Below are 15,398 nucleotides of genomic sequence, written 5' to 3'. Positions count from 1 at the left end.
GTGATTGTCTTGCCTCAGCCTTCCAAGTAGCTGGGACTATAGGCATGTGCCACCACGCTGGGCTGGTTCATGTGATTGTCTTGCCTCAGCCTTCCGAGTAGCTGGGACTACAGGCATGTGCCACCACGCTGGGCTAACTTTTGTATTTTTAGTAGAGATGGGGTTTCCCCATGTTGGCCAGGCTGGTCTCAAACTCCTGACCTTGGGTGATCCACCTACCTCAACTTCCCAAAGTGCTGGATTACAGGCGTGAGCCACAGTGCCTGGCCTGAAAATGAATCTTGACAATACCATTGGTATAGGACAAATTAGCAATTGGTTAGGCCCATAAAATTAATTAAAGTGGGTGCCATCTTTTCCCACTCCATCCTGATGAACAAGTTCTTGACCTACATTTTCTACAGTGCCATTGGCCTAACTCATATTCCTAACCCTGCAAGTTCCAGACCTGCCTCCTCCACAGTCAGATATATGAAGATCATGAAATTAGACAGCAGTCCAGTTCTCACCTTACAGATTTTATGACAATTAAAAAATCATCACGTATCATAGTTCCAGAGGTACTTCCCCAAAAGTTGTCACAACTTGGTGACTCAATATGATCTAGTAATTGTAAAGCAGAAAATTTTGATATATTCAAGAAATTTGGCAGATCATAATCTTTGATGATATGTTTATGCTGAAATTTGCAAGCTAGGCAGTTTAATTTTTTCTGAGACGGAGTCTCGCTCTGTTGCCAGGCTGGAGTGCAGTGGCGTGATCTTGGCTCATTGCAACCTCTGCCTCCCAGGTTCAAGCGATTCTCCTGCCTCAGCCTCCCAAGTAGGTGGGATTACTGGTGTGTGCCACCACGCCCAGCTAATTTTTGTATTTTTAGTAGAAACGGGGTTTCACCATATTGGCCAGGATAGTCTCGATTTCTTGACCTCGTGATCCGCCCACCTTGGCCTCCCAAAGTGCTGGGATTATGGGTGTGAGCCACCATGCCTGGCCCAGTTTAATATTTTTTAAGTCTTCATCTACGGCTCATCTCCTAGGTAACTGCTTCCTAAACCACACTCTTAGAGCTTTTTTGTGATCTACTGTTGACTTCCATTAAATATCTGATCCACCTTTTCATCATCATCAGGGCCCAAACAAAGCTGGTGAGGTGTCTCTTTGTGTAAATAAAGTTTGTTTGTTGGTTTGTTTTTGGAGACAGGGTCTTACTCTTCCACCCAGGCTGAAATACAGTGGCACAATCATTGCTCCACTGCAGCCTTGACCCCCAGGGCCCAAGCAATCCTCCCACCTCAGCCTCCCAAGTAGCTGAGACTACCGGTATGCCTGGCTAATTTTTTATTTTTTTGTAGAGACAGGGTTTTACTGTGTTGCCTAAGCTGATCTCGAACTCTTGGGCTCAAGTAATTCTCCTGCCTTGGCCTCCCAAAGTGCTGAGATTACAGGTGTGAGCCACTGCACCTGGCCTAAATAAAGTTTTATTGGAACACTAACACACCTAATAGTTTAAGTCTTATCTATGTATGGCTGTTTTCTTGCTATAACAGTAGAGGTGAATAGGTGTGAAAGACAACGCATAACCCACAAACCTAAAATATTTACCATCTGGCCATTACAGAATAAGTTGTTGACCTTTGCTGTATATTTATGTGGTTTATAACAGTTTTTCTACTTTTTTTTTTTTTTTTTTTTTGAGACGGAGTCTCGCTCTGTCGCCCAGGCTGGAGTGCAGTGGCCGGATCTCAGCTCACTGCAAGCTCCGCCTCCCGGGTTTACGCCATTCTCCTGACTCAGCCTCCCGAGTAGCTGGGACTACAGGCGCCCGCCACCTCGCCCGGCTAGTTTTTTGTATTTTTAGTAGAGACAGGGTTTCACCATGTTAGCCAGGATGGTCTCGATCTCCTGACCTTGTGATCCGCCCGTCTCGGCCTCCCAAAGTGCTGGGATTACAGGCTTGAGCCACCGCGCCCTGCAGTTTTTCTACTTTTTTCCTCTTTTTTTTTGAGACACGTCTCACTTCTGTTGCCCAGGCTGGAGTGCAGTGATACAATCATGGCTCACTGCAACCTGGATTGCCCCTGGGCTCAGGGGATCTTCCTACCCCAACCTCCCTAGTATCTGGTACCACAGGTGTATGCCACCATGCCCAGCTAATTTTTCCATTTTTTGTAGAGGTGGAGGTTTCACCCAGGCCGGTCTTGAACTCTTGGCTTAGGCAATCTGCTGTCTCGCCTCCCAAAGTGCTGGGATTACAGGTGTGAGCCACCTTGCCCAGCTGTATTCTTCCTTACTGACATATGGTATACTTATGAAGAAGAATCAACTAGTGTCCTTATAATATCCTCAATCTCAGGTGTTCTCGAAAGCATATCTAGGGAAATATTTTTGTTCTATCTGTGCTCTTTTAATTCTCTGACGATTCTTTCTTTTCTTCTGTACCCTTAACAGTTTAGTCCTCTTCATCTTTAAAACAACCGACTTTGGCCAGGTAAGGTGGCTCATGCTTGTAATCCCAGCACTCTGGGAGGCCGAGGCAGGCAGATCACAAGGTCAGGAGTCAAGACCATCCTGGCTAACACGGGGAAACCCTCTCTCTACTAAAAATACAAAAAAAAAAGAAATTAGCTGGGCGTGATGGTGGGCCCCTGTAGTCCCAGCTAGTCGGGAGGCTGAGGCAGGAGAATGGCATGAAATTTGCAGTGAGCTGAGATTGTGCCACTGTACTCCAGCCTGGGCGACAGAGTGAGACTGCATCTTAAAAAATAAATAAAAAATAAAATAACCAACCTTTTTTAATGAGTGGGAGGGAGAGGGATTATGGTTTTTTTCACCTACAGTTTGAACGCATTTGCACACACACCTGCATGTACTTAATGCAGAGATGCAAGGTGCCAAGTACACACACAAAAATCAGAATTTTGTGTCGTTTTATTTCCTTTCTACCGAGTCCTGTCAGTTTCATATTTGCTGTTGTCATAGAAGTCTGTTTTGTAAAAACTGTCTGATATGGTTGAGGAGAGCTGATGAAGGGAAATGGAGAAGGTGCAGATCCCCCCTGATTTGGTCACTGGATTCTGTAAGCAGAGCAGCCACTCATCAGGAGGCTGAGTAGTTAAGCTGTACTTGAAGAAGAACAGGAATGGTAATACCCCATTGCTGCCTTTTTGCAGTCTAAATGCCCTGTGGAGTGAGAGAAAACTTCAGTCCCTAGGCTTGTGAATCCCTTATCTTTCCCAAACGTTAAATTAATTTTTAAGACTATTTATTCAAAGTTGACTTAACCACTAGAATAGGGAAGATCAGACAAATCAGCTGCAAGAAATGAAGTATGAGAAAACCCGAACTCTCTGACAAAGTATTCCTGGGAGTAAATGTGTTGAATGAAGCCAGCGGGTAAATGATAAGGGCCTTTACACTGTGGATGTAAGAAAGCAATTTATCAAGAGTACATGAACTCTCTAGTGACCACAAGTCAGGAGGAAATGAGAGTGGAGGAGGAGCCCTGAAAAAATACATGTGAAATACTAAAAAATCTGTGTGCACACACTTTTAAATTCTTTCATTATTATGCAGTAATATTGGTGTAGTAAAATAGGAGTTGCTGAGAATGCACATGCAGTGTAGCCCATACCGTTAGGGATAAGGTGTTAGGAAAAGCAACTGAGAAAGGCCACACAGTAGTTTAGAATTTGCAGAAACCTTAGGTACATAACTTAGGTGTAGTTATCACTTGAGCCTAGATGTTGCTGATACCCATTTGCCTGACTCATGAGGTTAGATGACCATCCTTCAGGCTTATGTGTTCGTCTTGTTTAATTCCTCAATGGGTATATGCATATAATTCTGACAATTCTGAATGCCTTTTGTGTTCTCTTAAGGAGTTTAGAGTGCCTCTCACTTATTATCTCACTAATCTTTGCAGCAGCTCTTTAAGCCCTACAGATAAGACAGTGTTATTGTTTGAGAAACTGAGGCAAAATATAATTATATTATCAGCAATAGGGTGTGCAGCAACTCAGATATGGATGGGGACTAGAATTTGTGACCTTATTTTGGCATTTAGTTCTACAGAAGAGATAGTGTTTTCTTAAATTTGAGGAGAAAAAGCACCCAATTGTTGAAATTTCCATTGTATTGAAAGTGTTGACTCTGGGAATGGTCATCCTCAGCGTTTTCTACTGAGATAACACAGCTAAGATACACCAGAAATTCCCACATGTTGTCTTGTCATTTGTTTCCATTTTCATCTGTACCCTTAGAGCTATTAACAAAGTGACTTGTTATTTCTTTCTTTTTAAAATTATGACTTTAATTTTCTTTCCTTTGTATCCTGAATAAGTTTCAGAAAACATGCCAGTGAACACAAAAGCTATCTAACAGGTGACTAACGAGAGAAATTGGGAGAACTAGGTTTTTGGATAACCCACTATAGCTAATGTGACTTGACTTAAATTACTAACCCTCCACACGGATGTCAGCTTTCCTTATTTCCTCCAAATTAGGTCTTTTACCCCTATCGTCTAAAGAACACTCTCTTCCTCCTGAAACCATCTAGGTATTATAACAGGTGAATCTTATTCAGAAAAGTGATAATTGAGCCTCCCTGTATGGCATGAGTTAGGAATTGTTTTGTTTTGTTTTTGGTAGGGGGTGGGGGACACTATTGTAACTTGAGTTGAACCACAGTTCACTTAACAAATCAATGAGGTTTTTAGCACCAGCCACGGTCATTTAAAAACATCCTCAGTGGCTCTTTATCTTAAAGTTGAAGGTGTTTTGTATTTGTTGTTGCCTGCAATTTATAAACACATCCAATTTAAAAAATAGGAAAGAAAAGGGGTAAAACAGAAAGGAGATGTCAGAGAACTATTTTCTTTGCAGGATCTTGCTTAAACACGTATGGCAAACATTCATGTGTAGAAATGGAGCCCTGGTAACTTCCAGCGATATTTCTAACTCCTGTTCTCTCTCTTTATCTCTTTATTCCCAACACCCCCATCTCTGAAACTTTGGCGGGACCACCACAGCCTTGGATAAGCTCAGCACGCAGCACCTGTACCACCCCACCCAAGTGGAGATTGTGCAGTCCAACGTCGTGTTTGACATCAGCAGCCTGATGCTCTATGGAACACAAGCGGTGCCTGTGCGGCTAAAGATCCTGCTGGACCGTCTCTTCAGCGTCCTGAAGCAAGAGGAGGTGCTGCACATACTGCACGGCCTTGGCTGGACTCTGCGGGACTATGTCCGAGGATACATCCTTCAGGTAGGGGGAGGACTTGAACGCCGCCGCTGTCCGGGGCCGGCTCTGGGTGGGGAAGGGTGAGAGCCCTTGGCAAACCTCACAGGAAGGGCTGCACACCCTCCTCTGGTTAAAGTGGTCATTTCAGCAGGCTTGTCTGGGAAGGGGAAAGAAGGAGAGAGACAAAGCAGACCACCATCGGACCTCAGGGTGTATTACAAGGAAAACATGGCCTCTTGACTCGCGTTACCTTTGTTTGCACCTTTTTGAATTTAACTCTTTCTCTACAACATGGGTTTTCTGCTTCTCCAACAAGTCTTATTATAGCCCTATTAAAAAGGAGGGCCCTTTGAGGCGGGTGATGGGTGTGTGAAAATCTGAGATTACCCTGCACTTGGGTTTATTAGGGCTTTGTCTCATACTCAGTTTGCAGGTACGGTGTTTTTCTTGGTAGTCGTTGTAACTAAAGGCACACATTTTACTATTTATTGTTTTTTCAGCCAAATCAAAGGTAGAACTATCATCTATATAAACTTATATAACCAGTAAACCCTCACATCATAGCCTTCAGATTTCTGCATTCTGAAACACACAGACATGGTTTTAGATTTGGTCTTTGCAGAACCTGTTCTTCCAGCCTTGAGTGTCCGTTTGTATCAGTGGCACTTCTGATCTGGTTAAGGGCTTTAAGAGTTTTCTGGGAGGCCCACAGCCTTCATGCACCCCCATCTCCCATCCCTCCCTTTCTTCATCTCATTTTTGCAATGTGTCATGTGTCATTTGCATTGTATACTTTGCTTCTGAAATGTGTTTATGGCTGTCTGTCTTCCTACAACCCTTGAGGGGTCAATGTTGAGAGCAGCATTTTGGGAGACCCCAGGATCCAAAGAGGCTACACTGGATGATGAAGAAATACCCCTCCCGCCGAAGGAGATCTCAATTGGAGAAGGTAGAATCTGAAGCAATTTTTCAAATTTCCCATGAGGATAATACCAGGAGACATGACCCCTTCAAAAACAATTGGTTTTGGCTGTGCCAGCTTTGTGTAGTGCTAGAGATATCTCCACTGTTTATTCCCTGGGCTACTGTGTGTTACATGAAGGGCATTGGCTGCCAGCTTGGCATGTGAGGGGTGGGGAGTCTCAGTCTACCTCTGTCTTTAACCTGGCATCAGTACACACAGATTCTTGTCATTTTCCTGTGTGGTACCTCCAGCTGTTAGCTGTGACAGGAGAGCAATGGAAGGATAGTGAGTAGAAGCAGGGAAAGGTAAGGGAGGTGGAATAACCTGTCTGCTCTCAGAATAGGATGGCATCTTAATTTAGTGTGAATCTCAACTGGGAAGACACAGAAAATTTGGCCCTCAAAAGATGAGATGATGGTGATAATACTAGCAATTGTATATTATGTTTTCAGTTTATAGAGCTTGTTTACAAGCATCTCATTTGACTCAAGATGGGGACATGTCAGTGGGTTAAAGTAGGAAAGTAAGTCTTGGACAGTCAGGGAGCATGAGGGGGAACAAGGTCTAGGAGGAAGGGGCCAGGAAAAATAAATAAGGAACTGGTTTCACAATCCCTGCTTATACTGGCCCCAAGATGTATACAGTGCTACATCTTTCTACAATCATTTCCACAACATGATTATTAATATCTGTTTTGAATGGATTTTACCCTGCACAAAGAGAAAAACCTCTTACAGTTGTTTGTATGGAACTGTTTGCTTGGCTAACAGTCCTTTCTTTATTCCAAACCAACAAGTGTTTTGCCCCAATCTGGTACCATCTTTATTACCTCCCCTATGCTCCTTATACTTCTGTCATTAATATTATATTTCAGTTTCATATGTATTTGTTGCCTAAGATATTTACACCTGTATACCTACGCAGAGACACAAGCATATACATTGTATCTTTCTGTCCAAATAGGTATGTGTGGGGCTATGCTGATTTGCCATTTTAACAAAGTTCAGGTAGCACTTTGATAGCAGTAAATATAAAGCCTGATAATGTTTTTGTGTTATGGTCCTATTGTTCTGCCTTGGCCAGTGCCTGTTTTTTATTTTACTTGAAATAATTATTTGGATGTTAGTTTTTCCCCAACTTGTGAACATATCTCTAATGCAAGTATAAATAATGTAAATGTACTCTGTATTTCTTTTTATATGAGGGCCCAGTATTTAGCAGGGGTGTCAAATCTTTGGCTTCCTGGGCCACATTGGAAGAAGAATTGTTTTTGGCCACACACTAACAAAAGCTGATGAGCTGGGAAAAAAAAAAAAAAGTCTCATAATGTTTTAAGAAGGTTTACAAATTTGTGTTGGCCACATTTAGAGCCTTCCTGGGCCACATGCAGCCCGTGGGCTGTGGATTGGACAAGCTTGATTTAAAGATACAAAATTGCAAGAGAAATTAAGTTTGAGAGGAAAATTCAGTAAAACCAGGAACTAAAATTTATAAATCCCTTATTTTAGGGTGAAATATTGCATATAGAGAACATTTTCATTTATTGTAATACTTCAATTATAATTAATTTTTATTATTTTAATATAGATTTTGACAATTTCAAATTTAATATAATGTTTCTCCAATCAGAGTCTAAAATTGACATTTTGAGAAAACTATAGATGATTTTTACACTAGAGGAATTCTAGGTTTAGTTTCTGTCTTGTTTTATTGGTAGAATTGATGTAATATAGATTTTATTTAAATAATGGTTTTTGTTATTCAGCATTTATAATCTACTTGTTCTTTGTTAAAACAGTTCTCGGTTTGGAAGAAAAGCAAATGGTTCCAGAACACCAAAACTGTTATCACTTATGTAGTGAGAAAATGCTTGTTTTGTTAAGAAAAAAAGAGAGAGACTGTAAAAGTAAACCCTTTTCTTCTAAAGTAATTTTGATAATTGGCCAATATTTTAAAGATTGTATGTGGTAATGATAAGGTGTGCACAAGTTACTTTGAATATAATTGTATATGGCATTTTTGTAAAAGTAGGCTGTAAAATGTGTGTCCGAAGGCTGTGGAACCCCATAATGCACTATTAGTGTACAAGTCATTTTATCTGGCTAAAACTCAATTGTCTTGTAGCCCTCAAGGCATCAATTTTAGCATTATTGCTCTCAACAACAGTATATTGAATATTATGTCAGTTAAAGGAGAATAATTATCAAGGCAGGTTAGGGTGGCTGTTAGTCTTACCACATATTGACTTGGTTAGCAGTTGGCTATAGATTGTGTTCCTGGGCAAATGAAGATGTACGGTAAGTTGAACTAGTCAAGCCAGGGTATTAATTTAACTCTCTGTGGGACCAAGCCTGCATCCTTTATGTGTACACAGCTACTCCTGCCTTCTGAGATACCTCTGAATGTGGAAGAATGACAGTTGTCTGATCTGATTTTGAATTTTTGGATGTAGGGGGAAGAGGGGAGCAGAACTTTCAAAACTGTGTGGTTAATGAAGAGGTTATTATTAGAAAAAAGGAGATGATAGTGATGCTACAGATACATTTAAAAGGCTGGCACATTGACCAAGGATCCTGTACTTTTCTAATAAAATTAATTTTCACCTATGTGAGTATCTGTATAATTCACAAGGTAGTCAGTTGGGTATAAAATGCATTACATAACTTGGACTACAACTACTTAAGAAGTCAGGTAATATATAAAGAACTCAATATTCTCCTGTGTACTTACTAAAGTATTTATTCAGAAAGTACAGAAAAGGTAAGTTAGCTCTTAAGCATTTTCCAGACAACAACAAAAATGGGAATATGCAATTAGATGCTAAAATCTAAATACAAAGGAGAATATGATGTTTTTTCTACTACTAAAAAATAATTCTGGCCAGGCGTGGTGGGGTCATGCCTGAAATCCCAGCACTTTCGGAGGCCAAGGCAGGCGGATCACTTGAGGTCAGGAGTTTGAGACCAGCCTGGCCAATATGGTGAAACCCTGTCTTTACTAAAATACAAAAATTAGCTGGGTATGGTGGCACGTGCCTGTTAACCCAGCTACTTGGGAAGCTGAGGCAGGAGAATTGCTTGAACCTGGGAAGCAGAGGTTGCAGTGAGCCAAGATTGTACCTTTGCGCTCCAGCCTGGGCATTGTGGCGAGACTCCACCTCAAAAAGAAAAAAAAAGAAGAAGAAGAAGAATTCTTAGTTCAAGTCTGTATCTCATGATACATTTATTGACCATGAATAGAAGCAGTCGCCCCCTCTTTTGTCCTTTCCCCATTTTCCCCTCTGTCCTTGACTTAGGAAATAAGAATATAGGTGATTATCGTTGTTGAATTTAGTCATTTAAAAATCAAGTTTTCACAGTCTCTTTCAGTTTGAACGTATAACTGACTTGCCTGGGCTCGTCCACCAGCCTGTCTGTGGAAATCTCCTCATTTGCAGGTGGGTCCTGCCAGGATTCAGAGAAGCAGTTGAGACACTCTGAATATTTAGCTGTGGTGTCAGCAGCCTTATAAGAAAAGCAGTTGAAAAAACTCTATAAGAAAACTCTCCTGTGTCTTACCAGCACAACTGGGACATTAGAAGAGCATTTCTCAAAGACAAATGGAGCCATCCGTCTTTGAGAGGTCCAGCTTTGGATTTGGGAGTAACTACATACTAGATCCTTCTCTTAAGCTTCATGATACACATTAGTATAGCACAGGCTCTGAGGAGGTCTAGAGTATGAGCCTATGAGAGTAGGGAAGTAGCTGTCTCCAACCCTTCCGACTTCATAAACTCTTCCCTTCAAGCTCATTTGAAGTACTTAGTTCCTGAACACACTCAGCTCTTCTCCCACATGAGCTATTTGCGTGTAAGATTTCTTTTGCCTGGAATACCCTACTCGTGTCTCTGCATGGGTAATTTCTTCTCTTTTAGGCATCAGCCAAAGTCTCACTTTCTTACAGAGGACCGTCTTAGCCAATGTAGGTCTTTTCTGGTGTAGCTCTATCTTAGGACTCTGTTTCCTTCAAACTCCTATCACAATTTAAAATCAGTCAATTAAGTCAACTGTTGAAATGTTTATTTTTCTGGCCTCCTCACTAGGGAATACCACAGATGCAGAGCACTCAATAAGTATTTGTTAAATGAATGGCTAAGGAAACCTTTTAGCTTGGTATAGCTTGATGTTTCACCATGCAACTGAAGGAATAGCCAGTAACTTCAGTTTGTCAAAAGGCTCTTAGTTGTTTCTCCAGGCTTCCTAAGGACTGACTGCTATAGCAGCAGCTGGGCTGTTGAGGGCAATAAGAAGAAAAGCAAAGGCTCCCATGCCTTCTAGCTAGTGGTCTGTGTAGAGTAAGTGTTTTGTGGTATCCATGTGGTAGAAAACATCAATATTAAGCAAACACTTGTATTTAAACAGCTCTTTGCGGAGCAAGTTCATATAAGTTACCTCTTTTCCTCCTCTTACACCATCCTCTTATAAGATGTTGTCAGTGAATTAACATTTGGTATAGTTGAGGCTCAAATAAGTGACTTTCCCCTGATCACAGAAGTGTTAATTGTCACAGTTGATACGCTGTAAGCTTCCTGAAGATAACACATGCCTCTTATTCATCACTGTAACTGGCTTCCCAGCACCAACACCCAGGCTAAATACTTAATAGGATGTATTAAATATTGGAAGGAGGACATTTTGAAGTTTGACTTGAATTCAGGTCTTTGACCCTATGGGTAATATTCCGATGTTTGTTTTTTGTTTTTAAGGCTACCAGCCTGTCTTTCCAGAAGGTAATATGTGAGAGTCTGTAGACACAGAGTGGCATGATTTTGGGGAATAGAGGAGGCCTGAGAGTCTGGAACTGACAGACAACTTAAGATCTCTTATATTCAGTGGCACACCAGATGTCTGACCTTAGGCAAAATTGGGTGAAATGGGTTCCTCTTTTGTGTTCCTTTTCCTGCCTATTTCCTGATACTCCATTTCATTGTCTTTACTCCTATTTGCTCTCATTTCTGTGACTAAAACCAGATCTAATATTTATCCCTAATGCTTTATTGTAAATTCCGGTCTTTGACTTGCCTTTCCAGAGATACATACCTTTTGTAATTGAGCATAAAAACAAAGGTTTTCTACCTAGTTAGTAAGATTTCAGCTATACCATGTGCAGGGAGTGGAAGAGAGATGAAGTTGCCTTTCCAGGGTTTATAAAAGCATTTCAAGTTGGATGGCAAAAGGGCTCTGGATATTGAGACAAGATTGAGTTAAATATGGAAAACGTTGCCATTCTTAGTCATAGTTTCTAAATCTTTAAAATTAAGATAACTCCCCATATGTCTCTAAAATTAAGATAACCCTCCTATCTCTAACTTTGAGTGGCTGAAAAGATGAAATCATATAGATGAAATGTATGTTGTGAACTTCTTCTCAATAAATTTGCATTTTTTTCACTTATATCTATGTGTAACGTTAACTCTGACTAATTATAGCAGAGAAATATCGGTTGCTAAACATGTTTCCCTACAGATGCCAAATGCTTAAAAAAAGATAGGGAATGCGTTTTAGGCATTAGTCAGTATCAATAAGATAAACTGCAGTTGTTTTAGTAAGTACATCCTGGAAAAACTACTAGTGGCATAACACAGCAGAAGTTTCTCTTTTCTCTGCAAGCCTAGTCTAGTGGTGAATGCTTTCCTTCCATAGGTGATTTGACAAGAGGTAAGTTAGGGCCATTGCTATTTTATGGCTCTGCCATTATCTGGGATCGTAGATTCCTCATCCGGGTGGCAACCCTGAGAGAAGGTGAAGGTTCTCTGTGGGATATTTTCATGGATGAGGCTCAGAAGTATAGAGGGGTGCTTCTTCTCACATCACTGACCAGAACTTACATGTAAATGGGTCCTTGTGACTGAGTGGAGGAGCCAGGATGTATGGGCTTGGCAGGTACTCTCAGGAAAAATGAGTACAGGTCCGTGCTCCACTCATGTGTGGTGGGATAGCTATAATTATGCCTTCCTTTTATAGAGTTGGACCAGAAAAACTTAATGCAGCAGAGTCATGTAGTGAAGGCAGATTCATGGGCTTGAATCCTGGCTTCAGTTCTTACTAGACATGTGAAAAAATTAGGCCCATGTCTTTATTCACCTCAGTTCACTCACCTGTAAAACAGGGATAATAATAGTGCTCATGGCTTTGATGTGAAGATAAAGTAGAATGATTCGCATAAAGCACTTAGTAGTGCCACTTGCTAAGTAACCAGGCAATGCTAACTATTAATATATAGTGAAAAAGATGACGATATAGACTATTACAGACTACCACCAACCTGATCATTTTAGAACTTTGTTTCTATAAAGTAGCCTTAAATGCTGGATTTCACTGTGCCTCTTAAAGAAGAATGTCTTTCCAACCAGTAGAGAAAAAGGGTAGCTACTATTTAATTATCAATAAATAATATATACATACATACACAGACACACATATTTATGTATGTACATATGAATGCACTTGGATATAAATAAGAGGTAGGAGTTTGCAGTAACAAAGACTTTGGACTTTAGAGTTGGACAGACTTGGTTGTGAATCTTGGTTTCACTTTTTGATAGCTCTGTTAGCCAGCAGAGAGAACATACTTGAACATCAGTTTCTTCATCTATAAAGGTTAAATCAAAGGATATTTTAAAAGTATGTAGTGCAATAACTAGCCCATAGCACTCTTATTAATATTTACCGTTACTACATTGTGAAGGTGTGTATTTTTGTGTGTGCATTTTTAAAAGTAATGGCTTGTTTGTTTATTTATTTATTTATTGAGATGGAGTCTTGCTCTGTCTCCCAGGCTGGAGTGCAGAGGCATGATCTCGACTCACTGCAACCTCCGCCTCCCGGATTTGGGTGATTCTTCTGCCTCAGCCTCCTAAATAGCTGGGATTACAGGCGCCTGCCATCATACCCGGCTAATTTTTGTATTTTTAGTGGAGACGGGGTTTTACCACGTTGGCCAGGCTGGTCTCAAATTCCTGACCTCAGGTGATCCACCTCGGCCTCCCAAAATGTTGGGTTTACAGGCATGAGCCACCACGCCAGGCCAAATAATGGTTTATTCTACATATGACACTGTCATTTTTATCACCTTTGTATTTTCCTATTTTATCAACTCTTCTGGTACTTTCCAAGCTCTGGCACAGAATGAATGATTACTTGATACATTTGTTAAAATTATTAGAGTATCTAGGATTGTACCTTATTGCATAAAATAAAACATTTAAAACAGCCTTTGAAATAGGTATTATCTGACCTCACAGGGTTTTAGGAAATTTCTGGAGCAGAAAGATCAATGGATCTGGATATAAATTAATTTAGGTAATCCTTCGAATAGCAAAAAAATATTGATTTATTAGTATATATTGAGTATATAAGAGGAGATCTCTCAGAAAACTAACACTCTAATGGGTAAGCCATAAACAAATGATGGAAAGTTGTATGATATGAACTACAAAAATATACAGATGACCCAGAAAATTGACAGAAAGGAGGGATTATTTGACCCCAGGTAAAGATTGGATTATCAACACCATGACATAAGGAAGGTATCATTGCATTGTGTCACCAATATGTGAATCTTTTTCAGGAAAGAAGGATCGCATGTGTGATTGATCAGGATCCCCCTGTCTTTGGCAGGGATATACAAAAAATAGATGATTCAGAGCAGTGTATTGTATTTATAGTGTCTGTTTTCTAAAGTGCTTGGACCACTCTACAAACACTGTCCTGGCAAGCCTCCTAACCTCCCTATTAGAGAGATAGTTTCAGAGACTATTATCCTTGGTTTTAAAGTTAACAGTGATGGGGAGGCCTCAGGCAGAGGCAAAGCTGGAAGTGGAATACAGGGATTTTGAATCCCTTGCCAAAGCTCTAACTATTTGAACAGCAATGAAAATAAACACCTTAGATCCAAGGACAAAGCTTGATGTTTTGTGCTCAGAGTTAAAATAAAAATATTCCTCCCTTTACTCTTGCAAAATAAAAATATATGGCTTACCAGATTCCAGATTGCAGTGACTGCCGGAATAGGATTTGCGCCTGTGGAACATGAAGAGGGGCTTTTGCATTCCCTCGGGAGGAGCAGAGATGAGTGTCCACAGCTCACTGGCCAGTCTCCATTTGATAAGAATCAGTTCACATTTACTTGAAATGGACATTGTCTGTGATGGCGCTGATTAAATCGTATGATCTTCCTGAGCAGCACTCATACATCCTTCTTGTTGAATTTAAAGTGAGCTCTGAGCTTTGGGTTTAAACCTTAATTCTAGCACCAATTAACTCTCTAGCCATACAAAAAGCACAAAATTTCTATGAGCCTTATTTTCTTGATGGTGCCTTCTTAAAGGAGCTTTCAGGATGAAGAGAAATAATATGTTAAATTCATAGTGGAGCTCAGTAAATTTAGTTCCTTAAGTAGAATGATCTCCTAGTCCCCACACCCCAACCCTTAAGTTTCTAGAGCAACGGGAGCTTTATGAGTCTTCCAGTTGCCTATACATTTTATTTGAGCTACTGTGTCCTTTTCTAGTATTTCCCCCAATTTGACAGAAGAGCCCAGTGGAAGATGAGGGGGACTTGTAGAGGAATGAAATCCTCTGTGACTATCACGAAGAGTCATGAGAAAACTCTCAAGGCTGAGTCCTAGTCTACTATCTGTTTCTTTTGAGTGACTTACATTTCAAGTGCTGGTATGTGAAATTTTGAAGGGCTGTGAAAAGTAGAAAATTAGATAAGGATCTATGTGGGTTTCTGGAAGCTTTTGCTAAACTCATACAGATGGGACAAATGGAAATAAAGATACATTTATTTGATTTCTGCATCATGGCCATATGTAATGCTGACAGAACTAGAAAATAAAATGTGGGCCAATACATTTGCTAGGAGAATGAGTGACCACGCATGGTTAGGCCGTGTCTAGGCCTGATGATCAGAAGCTCTTCTTGATTCATCTGATGTTTGCATATCACCACTTCTTTCTTAGGGAGGTCAGTAGTGATTCTGATTGCTTACAGACCTGGCAGTTGTTGCTGATAGCCTTAGATTTTAAAGATGTAGCTAACTAGCTGGTGATGTCACGAACAATTGTTTTAGAAACCTACCATTGTGGTCCTGTTGCTATCTAGGAAGTTTCTTCATTTGTTGGTGGCAACTGAGTGATCTGTTGTGTCTACTT

The 15,398-nt window shown here is 40.5% G+C and overlaps 1 protein-coding gene across 2 annotated transcripts in view; it reads left to right on the top strand.

Annotated features, from left to right (window-relative positions):
* BNC2 (basonuclin 2) overlaps positions 1–15,398 on the top strand; it is a 412,566-nt gene that overhangs the window by 275,993 nt on the left and 121,175 nt on the right. For both annotated transcript variants that reach the window (XM_011990863.1, XM_011990862.1), the window contains one exon: positions 5,028–5,263. In XM_011990863.1, the coding sequence (XP_011846253.1) occupies positions 5,028–5,263 (236 nt within the window). The remainder of the gene's footprint in view (positions 1–5,027; positions 5,264–15,398) is intronic.

This window comes from Mandrillus leucophaeus, unplaced genomic scaffold (genome assembly GCF_000951045.1).
Source record: "Mandrillus leucophaeus isolate KB7577 unplaced genomic scaffold, Mleu.le_1.0 Scaffold384, whole genome shotgun sequence".
NCBI lineage: Eukaryota > Metazoa > Chordata > Mammalia > Primates > Cercopithecidae > Mandrillus > Mandrillus leucophaeus.
This window is presented reverse-complemented; position numbering and strand designations above follow the sequence as displayed.